Source organism: Salmo trutta, unplaced genomic scaffold (assembly GCF_901001165.1).
Source record: "Salmo trutta unplaced genomic scaffold, fSalTru1.1, whole genome shotgun sequence".
In the NCBI taxonomy this organism is placed as follows: domain Eukaryota; kingdom Metazoa; phylum Chordata; class Actinopteri; order Salmoniformes; family Salmonidae; genus Salmo; species Salmo trutta.
The window spans coordinates 4,009,610-4,027,887 of record NW_021822992.1 but is presented as its reverse complement, the minus strand read 5'-3'; the positions used below and the strand labels follow the sequence as shown (position 1 = coordinate 4,027,887).

Below are 18,278 nucleotides of genomic sequence, written 5' to 3'. Positions count from 1 at the left end.
ATTTGAAGTGGATTTAACAGGTGGAACATCAATAAGGGATCATAGCTTTCACCTGGATTCACCTGGTCAGTCTGTCATGGAAAGAGAACAGGTGTTCTTAATGTTTTGTCAACTCAGTCTGTTTGTTCTCCTCTTTCTCACCTTGTTTGTTTCAAAACGTCACTATATATAGAATCATGATGAGTCTGTCTGTTTGAGGACGAGTCCTGATCGATGCAGCAGGACATGATGTACCAAATCTAATGTCGTAGATGGTAAATGAACCATTCAGAGTGAAAAACGCTCAACGGTTAAAAAATAAGTTATTTAAACTTTGATTTCTACCTTTTTTTTTGTTATTTATCATAACATGGAGTTACAAGAGCTGTCACTTTGTAGGTTTCCACTTTTACCTGTCCTCTTCTTCACCTGGGAATAATCTGTTACCTTCATACACAGGCATACTACTGAGCCAATGCATAGACACACTGCAGCTCCTCTACAACCACCTCTGGCTGAGATGCAAAACAATAAAGATTCTTCAATGGTCCTGGTAGTAGATAGACAGCCACAGGAGTCTGGTTCATCCTGAACAACGACTTTGAAGACTCTTAATACCTAGCTGGCATTTCCTCAAGGGTTCAGTCTGTAAACCTCTCCGCTGAACTGAATGGCTCTGCATGCCATTGTAGAGAGACTGATTTTTTTACTAGGTGTGTGACTGTGTGTTGGGCAATAGGATTAAAAAGTTTATTTTCTTTTCCAGACCCTGAAACAGTGGTCGCTGTTCTTCTGTAATATATTCGTTCTGATAAGAGCTTTGTGTATTCTGCACTAACTGTCTGTACAGTCAAAATAAAGCTTTGTTTACTAATACCTAGACTGGGTTTGGTTTGGAGCTGGAGAGAGAGAGAGAGAGAGGGGAAGGGTTTGGTTTGGAGCTGGAGAGAGAGGAAGGGTTTGGTTTGGAGCTGGAGAGAGAGGGGTATCAGGCTATAATGCCATGGCAGCACACAGGTTGGATTCCTGCCGGACTACGCTGCTGACACACCAGATCTACAAATACCTGGATAGGTAGTTAACATATCATCTGATACCTGGATAGGTAGTTAATACCTGGATAGGTAGTTAAGGTATCAGCTAACCACATCATCTGATACCTGGATAGGTAGTTAATACCTGGATAGGTAGTTAAGGTATCAGCTAACCACATCATATAATACCTGGATAGGTAGTTAAGGTATCAGCTAACCACATCATATAATACCTGGATAGGTAGTTAAGGTATCAGCTAACCACATCATATAATACCTGGATAGGTAGTTAATACCTGGATAGGTAGTTAAGGTATCAGCTAACCACATCATATAATACCTGGATAGGTAGTTAAGGTATCAGCTGACCACATCATCTATAGTCATCTGATGCCTGACTGCACAGTTGATGACATGGTGAGCAACCGTTGTCAGGCAGGAACATTCAGTCAGGAAGTACCTGGACCATTACCTCATCGCGTAGGTCACACCTCAGCAGCCAATAGGAATGATGCTGTAGAACCTGCTACAGAATGTCACAGATGTATTGACCAATAAACTCACTCAGCGCTTTAATCATGTGGAAAAGAGCTACATTCATTCTATTCATTTGTTTTTGACTCTATTTTTAAACCATCAAGTAAAACCAGGAAGTGATGTTTTATTGGACCGGTATTAACCAATGGAAATGATTCTCTATACGATGGCACGTCATTTTATGGTTCATGGGAGTTGTTGATTTTCCTGTTCTGTCGCTGACGTGTAGGTTAACATCAAGAGACCTCAGTCAGAGGGCCCAGGACAGCCACAGCTTCAATCTCTACAAGCCCACCCTGAGAGAGAGAGAGAGAGTGAGAGTGTGAGAGTGAGAGAGTCAGAGAGAGAGTGTCACAGAGAGAGAGAGAGTCACAGACAGAGAGTCACAGACAGAGTCACAGAGAGAGTCAGATAGAGTCACAGAGAGAGAGAGAGAGAGTCAGTGAGAGAGAGTCACAGAGAGAGAGTGAGTCACAGAGAGAGAGTCAGAGAGAGAGAGAGTCACACAGAGAGAGAGAGTCACACAGAGAGAGAGAGTCACACAGAGAGAGAGAGTCACAGAGAGAGTCACAGACAGAGAGAGAGAGAGTCACAGACAGAGTCACAGAGAGAGTCAGATAGAGTCACAGAGAGAGAGAGTCAGTGAGAGAGAGTCACAGAGAGAGAGTGAGTCACAGAGAGAGAGTCAGAGAGAGAGAGAGAGTCACACAGAGAGAGTCACACAGAGAGAGAGTCACAGACAGAAAGAGAGTCACAGAGTCAGAGAGAGAGAGTCAGAGAGAGAGAGTCACAAAGAGTGAGTCAGAGAGAGAGTCAGAGAGAGAGTCAGAGAGAGAGAGTCACACAGAGACACAAAAATATTATTCAGGTACTTCTCAGCTTTGTTGTCAGTAACATGACATGGTTAGGTTCTGTATTGCCATAGAAACAGTGTACTGAGATAAACCAGTCAGATCCTCACCCTGGGCAGAGCAGCGACCTGGTAGGCAGCCCTCGCTGGGAAGCTACTGCTGAAGACTAAAGAGGACAGGAACACGGTTACATACTGTACATCTGGAACGAGACTTAATTAAACGCCTGGTTGGACCTGGGTAATGGAAACTCAGCATTCAGTTTACCCAGGACATCCAGTATAATGATCTTTATATAGAACAGAGATGTTGTGTGAAATGTGAGGTGCATTATGGGAGGGGGGGAGGGGGGGTCTTAGTGTGTTAGAATCACAATCAGAATGACCTTTTATTGACCAAGTATATTTAGTGTCCTTCAGAAAGTATTCACACCTCTGGACTTTTTCCCACATTTTGTCGTGTTACAAAAGTGGGATTAAAATGGATTTAAATTTTTATTTTGTCAACGATCTACACAAAATACTCTAACATCAAAGTGGAAGACAAATGTAAATATTTGCAAAAACGTATGAGAAATATATCTTGATTAGATACCCCGAGTCAATACATGTTAGAATCACCTTTGGTAGCGATTACAGCTGTGAGTCTTTCTGGGTAAATCTAAGAGCTTTACACACCTGGATTGTACAATATTTAACCATTATTCTTTTCAGAATGATTCAAGCTCTGTCAAATTGGTTGTTGATCATTGCTAGACAGCCATTTTCAGGTCTTACCATAGATTTTCAAGCAGATTTAAGTCAAAACTGTAACTCGGCCACTCAGGAACATTCCCTGTCTTCTTGGTAAGTAACTCCAGTGTAGATTTGGCCTTGTGTTTTAGGTTATTGTCCTGCTGAAAGGTGAATTCATCTCCCAGTGTCTGGTGGAAAGCAGACTGATCCAGGTCTTATTCTAGGATGTTGTTCTGTGCTTCATGTCCCAGTGTCTGGTGGAAAGCAGACTGATCCAGGTGCTCCTCCAGGATGTTGTTCTGTGCTTCATGTCCCAGTGTCTGGTGGAAAGCAGACTGAACCAGGTCTTATTCTAGGATGTTGTTCTGTGCTTCATGTCCCAGTGTCTGGTGGAAAGCAGACTGATCCAGGTGCTCCTCCAGGATGTTGTTCTGTGCTTCATGTCTCAGTGTCTGGTGGAAAGCAGACTGATCCAGGATCTCCTCCAGGATGTTGTTCTGTGCTTCGCTCCATTCTGTTTATTTCGTGATGCTGAAAAACTCCCCAGTCCTTAACGATTACAAGCATACAGAGAGTTGATACTTATTGGCTCAAAACATTTTCGTTTTTTCCATTTTGAATTCATTTGTAAAAATTTCAAATAAGATAATTCCAATTTCACATTATGGGGTGTTGTGTGTAGGCCAGTGACAGAATGAAATGTAATCCATCTTAAAATTAGGCTGTAAAACAACACAATGTGGAAAAAGTCAAGGGATGTGGACTGAATACTGTCTGAAGGCCCTGTACCTGGAATGACTTGGTGAAGTGGTGCTGCCAGAAATAGGCAATATATACAGACAGAATATAGACAGAGTCATTTACACATCATCTACATGCAGTACAGACAATATGGCTACAGTAAACACAGATGGATAGGAGAGTTAGACCTCTCTACAGTAAACACAGATGGTAGGGAGAGTTAGACCTCTCTACGGTAAACACAGATGATAGGAGAGTTAGACCTCTCTACAGTAAACACAGATGATAGGAGAGTTAGACCTCTCTACGGTAAACACAGATGATAGGAGAGTCAGACCTCTCTACAGTAAACACAGATGATAGGAGAGTTAGACCTCTCTACAGTAAACACAGATGATAGGAGAGTTAGATCTCTCTACAGTAAACACAGATGATAGGGAGAGTTAGACCTCTCTACAGTAAACACAGATGATAGGGAGAGTTAGACCTCTCTACGGTAAACACAGATGATAGGGAGAGTTAGACCTCTCTACGGTAAACACAGATGATAGGAGAGTTAGACCTCTCTACAGTAAACACAGATGATAGGGAGAGTTAGACCTCTCTACAGTAAACACAGATGATAGGAGAGTTAGATCTCTCTACAGTAAACACAGATGACAGGAGAGTTAGACCTCTCTACAGTAAACACAGATGACAGGGAGAGTTAGATCTCTCTACAGAGAATGGTGTAGGGGGCCTATCAGAGGAGGGTCTACTGGTGTAGGGGGCCTATCAGAGGAGGGTCTACTGGTGTAGGGGGCCTATCAGAGGAGGGTCTACTGGTGTAGGTGCCCTATCAGAGGAGGGTCTACTGGTGTAGGGGGCCTATCAGAGGAGGGTCTACTGGTGTAGGGGGCCTATCAGAGGAGGGTCTACTGGTGTAGGGGGCCTATCAGAGGAGGGTCTACTGGTGTAGGGGGCCTATCAGAGGAGGGTCTACTGGTGTAGGGGGCCTATCAGAGGAGGGTCTACTGGTGTAGGGGGCCTATCAGAGGAGGGTCTATTGGTGTAGGGGGCCTATCAGAGGAGGGTCTACTGGTGTAGGGGGCCTATCAGAGGAGGGTCTACTGGTGTAGGGGGCCTATCAGAGGAGGGTCTACTGGTGTAGGGGGCCTATCAGAGGAGGGTCTACTGGTGTAGGGGGCCTATCAGAGGAGGGTCTACTGGTGTAGGGGGCCTATCAGAGGAGGGTCTACTGGTGTAGGGGCCCTATCAGAGGAGGGTCTACTGGTGTAGGGGCCCTATCAGAGGAGGGTCTACTGGTGTAGGGGGCCTATCAGAGGAGGGTCTACTGGTGTAGGGGCCCTAGTGGAGGAGGGTCTACTGGTGTAGGGGCCCTATCAGAGGAGGGTCTACTGGTGTAGGGGGCCTATCAGAGGAGGGTCTACTGGTGTATGGGCCCTAGTGGAGGAGGGTCTACTGGTGTAGGGGGCCTATCAGAGGAGGGTCTACTGGTGTAGGGGGCCTATCAGAGGAGGGTCTACTGGTGTAGGGGGCCTATCAGAGGAGGGTCTACTGGTGTAGGGGGCCTATCAGAGGAGGGTCTACTGGTGTAGGGGCCCTAGTGGAGGAGGGTCTACTGGTGTAGGGGGCCTATCAGAGGAGGGTCTACTGGTGTAGGGGCCCTATCAGAGGAGGGTCTACTGGTGTAGGGGCCCTAGTGGAGGAGGGTCTACTGGTGTAGGGGGCCCTAGTGGAGGAGGGTCTACTGGTGTAGGGGCCCTAGTGGAGGAGGGTCTAAAGCAGAGTTGTCACATCATCTCTTCAGCAGGGGTCTCCTAGCCCTCACTGCCATTAAAATGGTAGAATAACAAGGTATGTACTCTGGGAGTGATGCTGACAGTATCCCATAGTATTCAGTTGTAACTATAGTAATAAAGGCCTTTCTCTCATCCTAGCCTACATGCAGTCCAAGTTGTAGGGGACTCGTCTTACGTTGCCAATCAGGTTAGTGAGTTGTAGATGCTGACTGAATCTGTATGATGGTAGGTAACTCTACTTTTAACTCTAGTCACTGTCATGGCATTGCTCAAACCTACTCAAGGGAAGTGCCACATACACAAAAATGATCATCCGCCTTCCTTCCATACCATACTCAGTCTCTTGGGAAACAGTGACACCTTGTGGACACTATGTGAAGTGTCAGAACCTACAGAAGACTAATAAATATCAGCTTAACAAAACAAGGAGGATCCCAACAATATGAATATTCAGAGGATTCAACAAGAAGGATCCCAACAACATGAATATTCAGAGAATTAAACAAGAAGGACCCCAACAACATGAATATTCAGAGAATTAAACAAGAAGGACCCCAACAGAGAAACTTACATGTTTTATAGACATCATTTACACTGACGAAGTCATTCATGTCAGCCAAAAGAACCGTGGTTTTCACGACTGTGGGAAAATAAAAATCTGGAAATTAATGGTTTTACAGTTTACAAACAACATGATACTAGTTTTTACAAAATAACATAAAACTTACCACTGTCATATCCACACCCTGCTTCTTTCAGGATCTCCCCCATGTTCACCAGAGCCTGTATGGGATAGAAATAGAGGGAAAGGGAATTGCATTCAACTGAAATGTGTCTTCCGCATTTAACTGCTATAATCGCCATCCACGGGGCCCGGGGAACAGTGGGTTAACTGCCTTGTTCAGGGCCCGGGGAACAGTGGGTTAACTGCCTTGTTCAGGGCCCGGGGAACAGCGGGTTAACTGCCTTGTTCAGGGCCCGGGGAACAGCGGGTTAACTGCCTTGTTCAGGGCCCGGGGAACAGCGGGTTAACTGCCTTGTTCAGCGGCAGAACAACTGATTTTTACCTTGTCAGCTCGGGGATTTGATCCAGCAACCTTTCGGTTACTAGCCCAACGGTCTAATCACTAGGCTACCTGCTGCCGCCCCGTGATAGAGAAGAGATTGTTTAGGGGTAAATCTTATTCCTACATTTTCAATTAACTTTGATATTGAACGAGTGTAAAAGATGTCGCTCTGCTCGCTTATTGAGTACCGCTTCCTCCTGATTCTGCTGATACCGAGGCTCGAACCCAGGACATCTGCCTCGCAAACACACACAACCTCCTGAAGCATCTCACCCAGTCTCACCACTGATGACCTCCTGAAGCATCTCACCCAGTCTCACCACTGATGACCTCCTGAAGCATCTCACCCAGTCTCACCACTGATGACCGACCTCCTGAAGCATCTCATCCAGTCTCACCACTGATGACCGACCTCCTGAAGCATCTCGCCCAGTCTCACCACTGATGACCGACCTCCTGAAGCATCTGACCCAGGAGTGAGTTTCACAGACCCCCCCCCCCCCCCCCCCCATCTGCTACATCCCTGTTCTATGTCTTGTGGTTGTAACTGAGGAAGAGGAGGAAGAGGAGGAGGAGAGGGGGTTCTAAGCTTCACCTCACCTGTTTGGTCTGAGCCTGGACCCCTCCTTCCACCAGCTGACCAGAGGCAGGGTCCATCCCCAGCTGGCCTGACACGTACATGGTCCTGTCCACCACCACCGCCTGGCTGGACCGACAGAACAACGAATATGAACACAGGACTGGACAGCTGATAAGACATGTAACAACATGGGGCAGGTGAAATGTTATCTCTGTCACATTCAAGATATTATAGATACTACTACTACTACTACTACTACTACTACTACTACTACTACTACTACCTAAATGAAGCAAACCATATAATTTCCTCAGTCTTTTCCATCCAGAACACAATTAACACTGTAGTTTGACTTTCCAGGAAATCTAAATTGATACTTTACTGCCACCTACTGGTTAAACTACATTCCATAATGCTATATTCTACCATTCCAGTGTTTAATTGCTATATTGTATTTACTTTGCCACCATGGCCTATTTATTGCCTTTACCTCCCTTATCTCACCTCATTTGCTCACATTGTATATAGACTTATTGTTCTACTGTATTATTGACTGTATGTTGTTTTACTCCATGTGTAACTCTGTGTTGTTGTATGTTGTCGAACTGCTTTGATTTATCTTGGCCAGGTCGCAGTTGTAAATGAGAACTTGTTCTCAACTAGCCTACCTGGTTAAATAAAGGTGAAATATTTTTTGGGGGAAAAAACCAAACCTGAGCAACCATACTGGGGACTATTTATTTCTGAATGTGATGTAATATAATATAGTGTGTAATACAATACACTTTTAAGGGAACGTAGAGTGCGCAGCGACACTGCCAGTCGACATAATACTCCATTCCAACACATGCCCTCCGTGCCAACTCTGCCAGTCACATGCCTTCAGTTTAAAAAGCACTTTAACCTGAAATAAAACTAAAAGCTGTCTCTCCAGTTTACAGTAGCGCCACAGCTCCACCTCCCACGATTATTGGGTAAAAGGAGTGACACCTCCCCTACCGTAACAGACCGAGAATGTCCCTTCACAGACAGAACATAAATGCCAATACATTTATGATTCATTGTACCCTGTGCAGACACACGGACAATGTTCAAAACAGTTGCTTACTGAATGAATGCAAACAATAATATACTATTCCTAGTATATATATACACACACATAAATACTCCTTACTCCGACATTGCTCGTCCTAATATTTCTATATTCCATTATTTTACATCGCGTTCCTACACTGTTAGATACAACTGCGCTGTTGAAGCTGGGAACACAAAGCATTTCGCTACAACCACAATAACATCTGATAAATATGTGTATTGCGATCGATTTGATTTGATTTGATAAAAAGTAGTTCAACACGTGTAGATGAACAGTGTGCTAAAAGCTGCACAGACCACCTACCTGTACGGCCCGATAGCTGCTGGCGCTTTACTGGTGTTAATTATCTTCCTGATGATCGAAGACATGATTAGAGTTTGACAACAACAAGAAAATGTATTCAGTGAGAACAACAGAAGTAACTGCTCTGTAGCCCGGTGGAACTGTGAAATGACAGATCAGCTGGTACAGCGCCTCTACTACCGTAAACTCTCAACTAGACGGGCCTACAGTTTCACAGACCCACAGTTTATATTATTGCAATCGTTGTGAGTATTGGCAGGCTACTGATTCTTTCCAAAAAAACGAAATGACGCTAAATTTAAAAAAAGTGCCATTTATTTTCTACCAATTTCGCTATATTTTATTGACGTGAGCAAGTATATCTACTATATAAATAAAGGTTAAATAATTTTTTTTTTTTAAAATACTAAAACAATATCTACTATATACTACATTTCCCATGAACACAATTTAACCGGAACAGGATATACGTCATATTTATACGGAAGAGCCTGTAGACAGAAATGTGAGCGTACAAGCGTGGTTTTGAAATATAACTTTTTCTCCATTCTGGATTTGAAAGTGAATATATTTTCAGTTACTTTTACAAATACATTGTGGTGTGATGGAAGTGGATAACGTCATAAACTCGTTAGCGTAGCCTGTTGGTGGCATGCAAAGTAGTCGCATGATGTCCAATGTGTATCAAGCTTGCTAAGTAGCTAATTTAGCTAGCTATTCTGCTGAAGGGGAGATTGAATGGCATCTCTTTCAAAGATTTACTGACAATAACAGTGACTGTGCAATTCGCTGTTAAATAGTAGCCAGTAGCCTGCTCGTGTCCCAGGGGGCATTTTTTTGACAGGACCATAAACCATTGTTATCAATGAGTCATGTTATTGCTTATTTTCAGCAGAGAGATCAAACATGTCTACAGCCAAGCACAGGATGCGCGACAAGAAGATGAAGAACCAGCCGATCAACGTCACCTATTCCTCCCAGGGCAGCTCACACTGGAGGAACGGAGGAGACACCCCTACAGGTCGAGGCCGTGATCCGTCTCCACATCCAAGGGGCCAGGGGTCCTCTCACTCAGGCCACGCCCAGGGAGAGAGCTGGGTCCGGGGCCACCAGAGAGAAGGACAGGGGGGCTACCCGCAGGCCCTGCCCAAACACATCACTGGTAAGAACACCTTCCTGCATACAGTTGTCAATGTATTTTAAATGGATGTTCATGTCTTTATGGGTTTTAAAACTGATACAGGCTTTAACTTGAGCACTTCTGCATGTCAATGTTGAACCAGCTGCAAATCAACAGATTATTACACAATTCAAATGGCATTTAGAACGAGTAAATCATGTCTGATGCTCCGACTCATTGACTCCTAGACAGCTTTTGTGACGTGTGTCGCTGTGTCTCCTCAGCCTCGGCGTTTGCCAAGGCCCGGGCAGCGGAGGTGAACGCCATGGTGACGGCCGTCACCAAGACAACGGGCAGCTCCCATGTGTTTGGAGCTCTTCCTAAACACATGAGGAGGAGGGCCATGAGCCATAACACCAAGAGACTGCCCTGCAGGCTGAGAGACATGGCCAACAACATGGTGGGTTTGTCTAAGTAACACACACACACACACACACACACAGCCATAACACCAAGAGACTGCCCTGCAGGCTGAGAGACATGGCCAACAACATGGTGGGTTTGTCTAAGTAACACAGTCACACACACAGTCACACTTAGTCCCACACACACACACACACACACACAGTCACACTTAGTCCCACACACAGGCTCACAGTCACACACTCAGTCACACACACACACACACAGTCACACACACAGTCACACTTAGTCCCACACACAGGCTCACAGTCACACACTCAGTCACACACACACACAGTCACACACACAGTCACACTTAGTCCCACACACAGGCTCACAGTTACACACAGTCACACTTAGTCCCACACACAGGCTCACAGTCACACATACAGTCACACATTGTCACAGTCACACTCAGTCACAGTCACACACACAGGCTCACAGTCACACATTCAGTCACAGTCACACACACTCAGTCACTGTGAAACACGGCCTCTCTCTCTCTCTTGACTTTAAAGCATGGTCCCAGATCTGTCTCCTCTGTTATTGTCATGTCCGTACATGGAGGAATGACTAGCCACGTCTAGAGGCGGACTGGTCGCGTCTGGAGGCGGACTGGTCGCGTCTGGAGGCGGACTGGTCGCGTCTGGAGGCGGACTGGTCGCGTCTGGAGGCGGACTGGTCGCGTCTGGAGGCGGACTGGTCGGGCGGACTGGTCGCGTCTGGAGGCGGACTGGTCGCGTCTGGAGGCGGACTGGTCGCGTCTGGAGGCGGACTGGTCGCGTCTGGAGGCGGACTGGTCGCGTCTGGAGGCGGACTGGTCGCGTCTGGAGGCGGACTGGTCGCGTCTGGAGGCGGACTGGTCGCGTCTGGAGGCGGACTGGTCGCGTCTGGAGGCGGACTGGTCGCGTCTGGAGGCGGACTGGTCGCGTCTGGAGGCGGACTGGTCGCGTCTGGAGGCGGACTGGTCGCGTCTGGAGGCGGACTGGTCGCGTCTGGAGGCGGACTGGTCGCGTCTGGAGGCGGACTGGTCGCGTCTGGAGGCGGACTGGTCGCGTCTGGAGGCGGACTGGTCGCGTCTGGAGGCGGACTGGTCGCGTCTGGAGGCGGACTGGTCGCGTCTGGAGGCGGACTGGTCGCGTCTGGAGGCGGACTGGTCGCGTCTGGAGGCGGACTGGTCGCGTCTGGAGGCGGACTGGTCGCGTCTGGAGGGGGACTGGTCGCGTCTGGAGGCGGACTGGTCGCGTCTGGAGGCGGAGCCGGACTAGTCACATTACACACCAGCAGTGGCGCGGTAACATTCTGTCTGTTTCCTCTCTGGTCCAGTTGGAGAAGAGTCAGAAGTCCGGTCAGAAGGTGAAGAAGGAGCAGTCTAAGAGCAAGAGTCGTAAAGCCCGGCGTCGCCACGGCAACGTGCTTCTGGAGTTCAACCGTCGCCAGCGGAAGAACCTGTGGCTGGAGACGCACATCTGGCACGCCAAGCGCTTCCACATGGTCAAGAGATGGGGCTACTGTCTGGGAGACGGGCCGACCTACAAGTGTTACAGAGCCTGCTACAGAGCCATGAGCTCCCACTGTCTACTGCAGGTTAGTGTCTGTACACACCTGAGTCTTCTTTCTATTAGGCCGGGATATCTGGGGAAGCACTTTTAGGGACAACTGATAGGACATACATTTATTATTGATTGACTGTTTTTTTTTTTATAGGTTCCTGTTGAAATTACGGCTCAGTATGGTTAGGAGTTCACCAGACTTGGGATAACTCTAGTTTTTAAATATACTGTGGGATCTCTACAATAGTAGTCTCTGTAACAGTTTACTGTGGGATCTCTACAATAGTAGTCTGTAACAGTTTACTGTGGGATCTCTACAGTAGTAGTCTCTGTAACAGCTCTAATAGGTTTACTGTGGGATCTCTACAATAGTAGTCTCTGTAACAGATTTACTGTGGGATCTCTACAATAGTGGTCTCTGTAACAGTTTACTGTGGGATCTCTACAATAGTAGTCTCTGTAACAGTTCTAAAAGGTTTACTGTGGGATCTCTACAATAGTAGTCTCTGTAACAGTTTACTGTGGGATCTCTACAATAGTAGTCTCTGTAACAGTTTACTGTGGGATCTCTACAATAGTAGTCTCTGTAACAGTTTACTGTGGGATTTCTACAATAGTAGTCTCTGTAACAGTTCTAATAGGTTTACTGTGGGATCTCTACAATAGTAGTCTCTGTAACAGTTTACTGTGGGATCTCTACAATAGTAGTCTCTGTAACAGTTCTAATAGGTTTACTGTGGGATCTCTACAATAGTCTCTGTAACAGTTTACTGTGGGATCTCTACAATAGTGGTCTCTGTAACAGTTTACTGTGGGATCTCTACAATATTAGTCTCTAACAGTTTACTGTGGGATCTCTACAATAGTAGTCTCTGTAACAGCTCTAATAGGTTTACTGTGGGATCTCTACAATAGTGGTCTCTAACAGTTCTAATAGGTTTACTGTGGGATCTCTACAATAGTGGTCTCTGTAACAGTTTACTGTGGGATCTCTACAATAGTAGTCTCTGTAACAGTTCTAATAGGTTTACTGTGGGATCTCTACAATAGTGGTCTCTGTAACAGTTTACTGTGGGATCTCTACAATAGTGGTCTCTGTAACAGTTCTAATAGGTTTACTGTGGGATCTCTACAATAGTGGTCTCTGTAACAGTTCTAATAGGTTTACTGTGGGATCTCTACAATAGTAGTCTCTGTAACAGTTCTAATAGGTTTACTGTGGGATCTCTACAATAGTAGTCTCTGTAACAGTTTACTGTGGGATCTCTACAATAGTGGTCTCTGTAACAGTTCTAATAGGTTTACTGTGGGATCTCTACAATAGTAGTCTCTGTAACAGATTTACTGTGGGATCTCTACAATGGTGGTCTCTGTAACAGTTTACTGTGGGATCTCTACAATAGTGGTCTCTGTAACAGCTCTAATAGGTTTACTGTGGGATCTCTACAATAGTAGTCTCTGTAACAGTTCTAATAGGTTTACTGTGGGATCTCTACAATAGTAGTCTCTGTAACAGTTTACTGTGGGATCTCTACAATAGTAGTCTGTAACAGTTTACTGTGGGATCTCTACAATAGTAGTCTCTTTAACAGCTCTAATAGGTTTACTGTGGGATCTCTACAATAGTAGTCTCTGTAACAGATTTACTGTGGGATCTCTACAATAGTGGTCTCTGTAACAGTTTACTGTGGGATCTCTACAATAGTGGTCTCTGTAACAGTTTACTGTGGGATCTCTACAATAGTGGTCTCTGTAACAGTTCTAATAGGTTTACTGTGGGATCTCTACAATAGTGGTCTCTGTAACAGTTCTAATAGGTTTACTGTGGGATCTCTACAATAGTGGTCTCTGTAAAGTATATAATAAATCCAGCTGTTTTCTACCCAGGTCTGGTGTTCACACGGTACGAACATGAGCGACAATGGCTTTAAATGTTTGCTGTGTGATCAGATATGAATACAGCATTTTGGTAAATTTAGTCTTTTTGCGGTTGCCAACCAGTAAAATGATATTTTGTAGCGTTAATATGTATCCCAAAGTGAATCCTCTGTCCACCCCCCTACCCAGGACATGTCGTACTACAGCTGTGTGGAGTTACAGGGCCCAGAGGACCAGCTGTTAGCTACCCTGTCTAAACTGACCAGTAAGGAAGCTGGTGAGTACTGCTTTCGAATTCGCCCCTTCACAAAACAAAAACCACAATGTCAAATCATGCTTCCGTTTCTAGATGGTACGAGGTAGACGGCCAAAACCAGATGTGATTGTTTTCAACGACGGCACAACGGTAAATGGCGTTGAGGCGCGGCGGTAAATGCCATCAGCCGCCACGGTAGACGTGGACTTGCAACTTTTACCATCTGCCGTAGTGTTGTTTTCTAACCAGATGTTGATTTTGGACTGTTTAGTGAAATCACCATAGCAACGCGTACCCGTCGCGCTGGCTTGCTTTCGCCGCCACCCTCCTTCCTTTGCTTTCTTGTCCCGCTATGCCGACTGGTACGACAGATTTTTTTTATGTCCCTCGTCTAAAACGCGGCATCAGTCTCGAGAAAATACTAGTTTTTCAGTGTAAAAGTTTTAGATGTGTTGGATTCTAGCTTGAAATACATTTATTCATGTTCCCATATTAGATCGTATTGATGACATGTATAATGAAGGTATATGTTGGGGTCAATGGAGGCTGGATAACAACCAGCTGAATGGAAAGTTACTGGGTGAGGAAGGGGGAGTACAGATGGCTTACATTCTGTTTTAAAACTCGGTGTTGTTAAATCTCATGGCTCCTAAGGAAGGGGGGGGGGCACTGATAAGGTAGGACAGCTGTGGAGTAGGGAGGAGTGAGGAATTGGGTCCCAGTGAGAGGAACCAATTAAGTTCCTGCCTAGCAACAGAGATGTATTGGCTGTGTAGATGTGGAAGGAGTCGACTCCGCCTAGTAGGAAGGTATAAATATATGTTCTTGTGTAAACATGTCTTTGTCTTTGCAGCTGTTTTGACCCCAGTAAGTGAATAAACTTGAGCTTTTACTGTTCGTCCGTTGTAGTTTTTCACTCTGTCAGAACCTAACAGTTGGCGTGGTTGTCAGGATTCGCTACGATTTACCATTGAACTAGAGAGTCCGAATCAATGAAACAGGAGCACCGAAACAAACCTGTTCCTACTTCCTGTTCCTACTTCCTGTTCCTACTCCCTGTTCCTACTCCCTGTTCCTACTTCCTGTTCCTACTCCCTGTTGTTCCTACTCCCTGTTGTTCCTACTCCCTGTTCCTACTTCCTGTTCCTACACCTGTTCCTACTTCCTGTTACTACTCATTCTGACATCTTGGGGAGATGAGAGTTGTAGGCTGAACCGATTACAGGATACGGACCTAGGAAGCCTGAGCTTATTCAGTAGTCCCGTTGTATTACGACCAGTCGTACAGTTATGGTAAATGGTAAGTCCCGGAAGGTAAGCCCGGGCAGGGTAGACCCTGCGGAGGGTAAGTCCTAGGGGGTAAATCCCGAGTGGGTTGGTTCCCTACTAGACCTGGAAAAGGGGGAGGTGAAAACCCAGCCGCGGAGGCCGTGAGGCCGTAGTGTGTGTGCATATGGATAAATTGTTTTGCTTGTCTACTAGTACGGTAGGTTGTAGAGGGAGGGAACGTGGACGGTGATAGAACGTTGTCTACTCGAGGGAACGTGGACGGTGATAGAACGTTGTCTGTACGTTCCGGAGGAGAGCCACAGGAGGGAACGTGGACGGTGATAGAACGTTGTCTACGGGAGGGAACGTGGACGGTGATAGAACGTTGTCTGTACGTTCTGGAGGAGAGCCACAGGAGGGAACGTGGACGGTGATAGAACGTTGTCTGTACGTTCTGGAGGAGAGCCACAGGAGGGACCGTGGACGGAGATAGAACGTTGTCTGTACGTTCCGGAGGAGAGCCACATTCATGGTTAGAAAAGCTGAAAGTAATTCATACGTCGTTTGAACATGATTGGTGTGTATTAGCAGTAGCAATAAAGAGGAGGTTAGTTGATGCCCTATTGGGGCAGGGAACCGTGACGGATTATGTGGAAATAATAGGAAGACGAGTGTGAATCATTTTGGTAATGTGTGTCGTCAACAACGAGTGATATGTGAAGCGTGGACACTGATATAAGACATGAGGCGTCCCGTATTCTCCAGGAGTCAACTGGCAGACGCTTTACTGTTGGTTCTAAATTCAAGGTATCAGGTGACGTGAACCATTTTTTTTTTTTTTTTTAATCGGCACAAATAACCGTAACTACTCTCCGAGGGGAAGTAGGGTATCTCTGCTTTTGAGAATGGTTAATAGATGGCGTGTATTAGAGTGAGAAAAATGTTAACGCCCTCTGGACACCGTCGAAGTGGCTTCAGAAATAACCACCGTTTTAAAATGGCGTCCGTGATTTCTGACTCTCCTGTAAAAGGGGGAAGTGAAAGAAGGGGGGGAAACTATTAGCAAAACCATGGATGTCCTAAAACAAGGGCACAACAAATCTAACAAATTTTGACTGGAATATGGGGGGGGGGGGGGATGTAGCGAACAGGATGTAATTGGTCGGCGTTTCCCTGCAGACGGAACATTCCGATGCAATAGATAATTCAGATGGTCTCGTGAGCCGGTCAGTTGGTACGATGTAATAGATAATTCAGATGGTCTCGTGAGTCGGTCAGTTGGTACGATGTAATAGATAATTCAGAGATGGTGTTGTGAGTTGGAACAATAACAAAAGAAACATCAAGAGCTCAAAATACCAGCGTTTGGATGTCAGCGTTCTATCAACAGAAAAGCAAAAACTAACGGAACCAAAAATGTGTAGAAGTACTCCGCATGGAAAGGACTGGGTATGGGAGTACCTTTTGATAGAATTTGTACCGTCTGGTTTTGACGGCAGGTTTGAAACCTGTTAATTAAAACGGCTATTGTGGGGGTAGTGGACCAACATTCAGACTGGGATGAAACAGTACAGGCGGCCTTGAGAGTGGAATCTCATTCCTCTCACTTCACAGCCGTGATGGTGGTTAATACAGACACAGTGAAAGTCACTAACAGTGGTTTTAACAGCCAAGGAAAGACAAAGAAACAGAGGAAAAGGGAGGTGGACCTGTGCTTTATCTCCATGTTGTGGGACCGTCGGTTATTGGAAGAATGAGTGTATTTGAGCCTACTGCACCTGCCTCGTGTGGAGGGAGCCTGGAGGGAAGCCTGGAGGGAATCCTGGAGGGGAGCCTGGAGGGGAGCCTGGAGGGAGCCTGGAGGGAAGCCTGGAGGGGAGCCTGGAGGGGAGCCTGGAGGGAATCCTGGAGGGAATCCTGGAGGGAATCCTGGAGGGGAGCCTGGAGGGGAGCCTGGAGGGGAGCCTGGAGGGGAGCCTGGAGGGAGCCTGGAGGGGAGCCTGGAGGGAATCCTGGAGGGAAGCCTGGAGGGAAGCCTGGGGGGAAGCCTGGGGGGAACCTGGAGGGAGCCTGGAGGGGAGCCTGGAGGGAATCCTGGAGGGAATCCTGGAGGGAAGCCTGGAGGGGAGCCTGGAGGGGAGCCTGGAGGGAGCCTGGAGGGAAGCCTGGAGGGAAGCCTGGGGGGAAGCCTGGGGGGAACCCTGGAGGGAGCGTGGATGTTTTTGAAGGAGGCAAGAGTGTACTGTGGGATCTAATCTGTGTAAACCAAGGCGTTGACGTTACAGGGAATTGGGGAAAGCGGAATTGAATATGACTGGTGGTGGTGGTGGGGGAGATTTGTGAGGCTCATGAATTATTAGGGAAGTGAGTAATAGAGTCACTGGGGAACGATACCACTCCTCTGTGTAAAAGTGAAATCATTGAATAGCTCGTAGTAGAGGAAGGACTGTGCACAATATAGAGACTAATGTGAAGACTAGTTGAACGCCACACACACCCAGATCAGGGTGGGAGTAGCAGAGAGGGTGTTGTCATTTCAGACACTATTGGTAACTTTTACTGAGGTGGTTCATCGAAGAAAGTACAACTCTTAAAAGACTAGCTTACAGATTCCTGTATACAGGAAGCCAGCTCACCAGGAAGACTAGCTATAGATTCCTGTATACAGGAAGCCACCTCACCAGAAAGACTAGCTACAGATTCCTGTATACAGGAAGCCACCTCACCAGAAAGACTAGCTACAGATTCCTGTATACAGGAAGCCACCTCACCAGAAAGACTAGCTACAGATTCCTGTATACAGGAAGCCAGCTCACCAGGAAGACTAGCTTACAGATTCCTGTATACAGGAAGCCAGCTCACCAGAAAGACTAGCTTACAGATTCCTGTATACAGGAAGCCACCTCACCAGAAAGACAAGCTACAGATTCCTGTATACAGGAAGCCACCTCACCAGAAAGACTAGCTACAGATTCCTGTATACAGGAAGCCACCTCACCAGAAAGACAAGCTACAG

At 46.4% G+C, this 18,278-nt stretch overlaps 2 protein-coding genes and 1 long non-coding RNA gene across 8 annotated transcripts in view; 2 read left to right on the top strand and 1 right to left on the bottom strand.

Annotated features, from left to right (window-relative positions):
- The first annotated feature begins 26 nt into the window (after window positions 1–26).
- On the top strand, window positions 27–1,586 carry LOC115187947 (uncharacterized). The gene is made up of 2 exons (XR_003876173.1): window positions 27–1,210; window positions 1,318–1,586. It is a non-coding gene; the product is annotated as an uncharacterized LOC115187947 (long non-coding RNA).
- LOC115187946 (2-iminobutanoate/2-iminopropanoate deaminase-like) lies at window positions 1,571–8,897 on the bottom strand. Its single transcript, XM_029747029.1, has 6 exons — window positions 8,725–8,897; window positions 7,346–7,451; window positions 6,407–6,461; window positions 6,250–6,318; window positions 2,512–2,567; window positions 1,571–1,846 (listed from the first exon to the last, which is right to left on the bottom strand). The coding sequence occupies exons 1-6, from the start codon at window positions 8,787–8,789 to the stop codon at window positions 1,787–1,789; spliced, it is 411 nt and encodes a 136-aa protein (XP_029602889.1). The 5' UTR covers window positions 8,790–8,897; the 3' UTR covers window positions 1,571–1,786.
- Window positions 8,898–9,165: 268 nt separating this feature from the next.
- Window positions 9,166–18,278, top strand: part of LOC115187944 (ribonucleases P/MRP protein subunit POP1-like) — a 34,146-nt gene continuing 25,033 nt past the window's right edge. For 3 of the 6 annotated variants that reach the window (XM_029747024.1, XM_029747025.1, XM_029747023.1), the window contains exons 1-5: window positions 9,166–9,285; window positions 9,617–9,886; window positions 10,129–10,304; window positions 11,633–11,893; window positions 13,927–14,014. In XM_029747024.1, the coding sequence (XP_029602884.1) occupies window positions 9,631–9,886; window positions 10,129–10,304; window positions 11,633–11,893; window positions 13,927–14,014 (781 nt within the window). In that variant the 5' untranslated portion in view covers window positions 9,166–9,285; window positions 9,617–9,630. Of the gene's footprint in view, window positions 9,286–9,616; window positions 9,887–10,128; window positions 10,305–10,351; window positions 10,400–11,632; window positions 11,894–13,926; window positions 14,015–18,278 lie in introns of those variants that run through there. The other 3 variants (XM_029747026.1, XM_029747027.1, XM_029747028.1) reach the window with 3 other exon arrangements.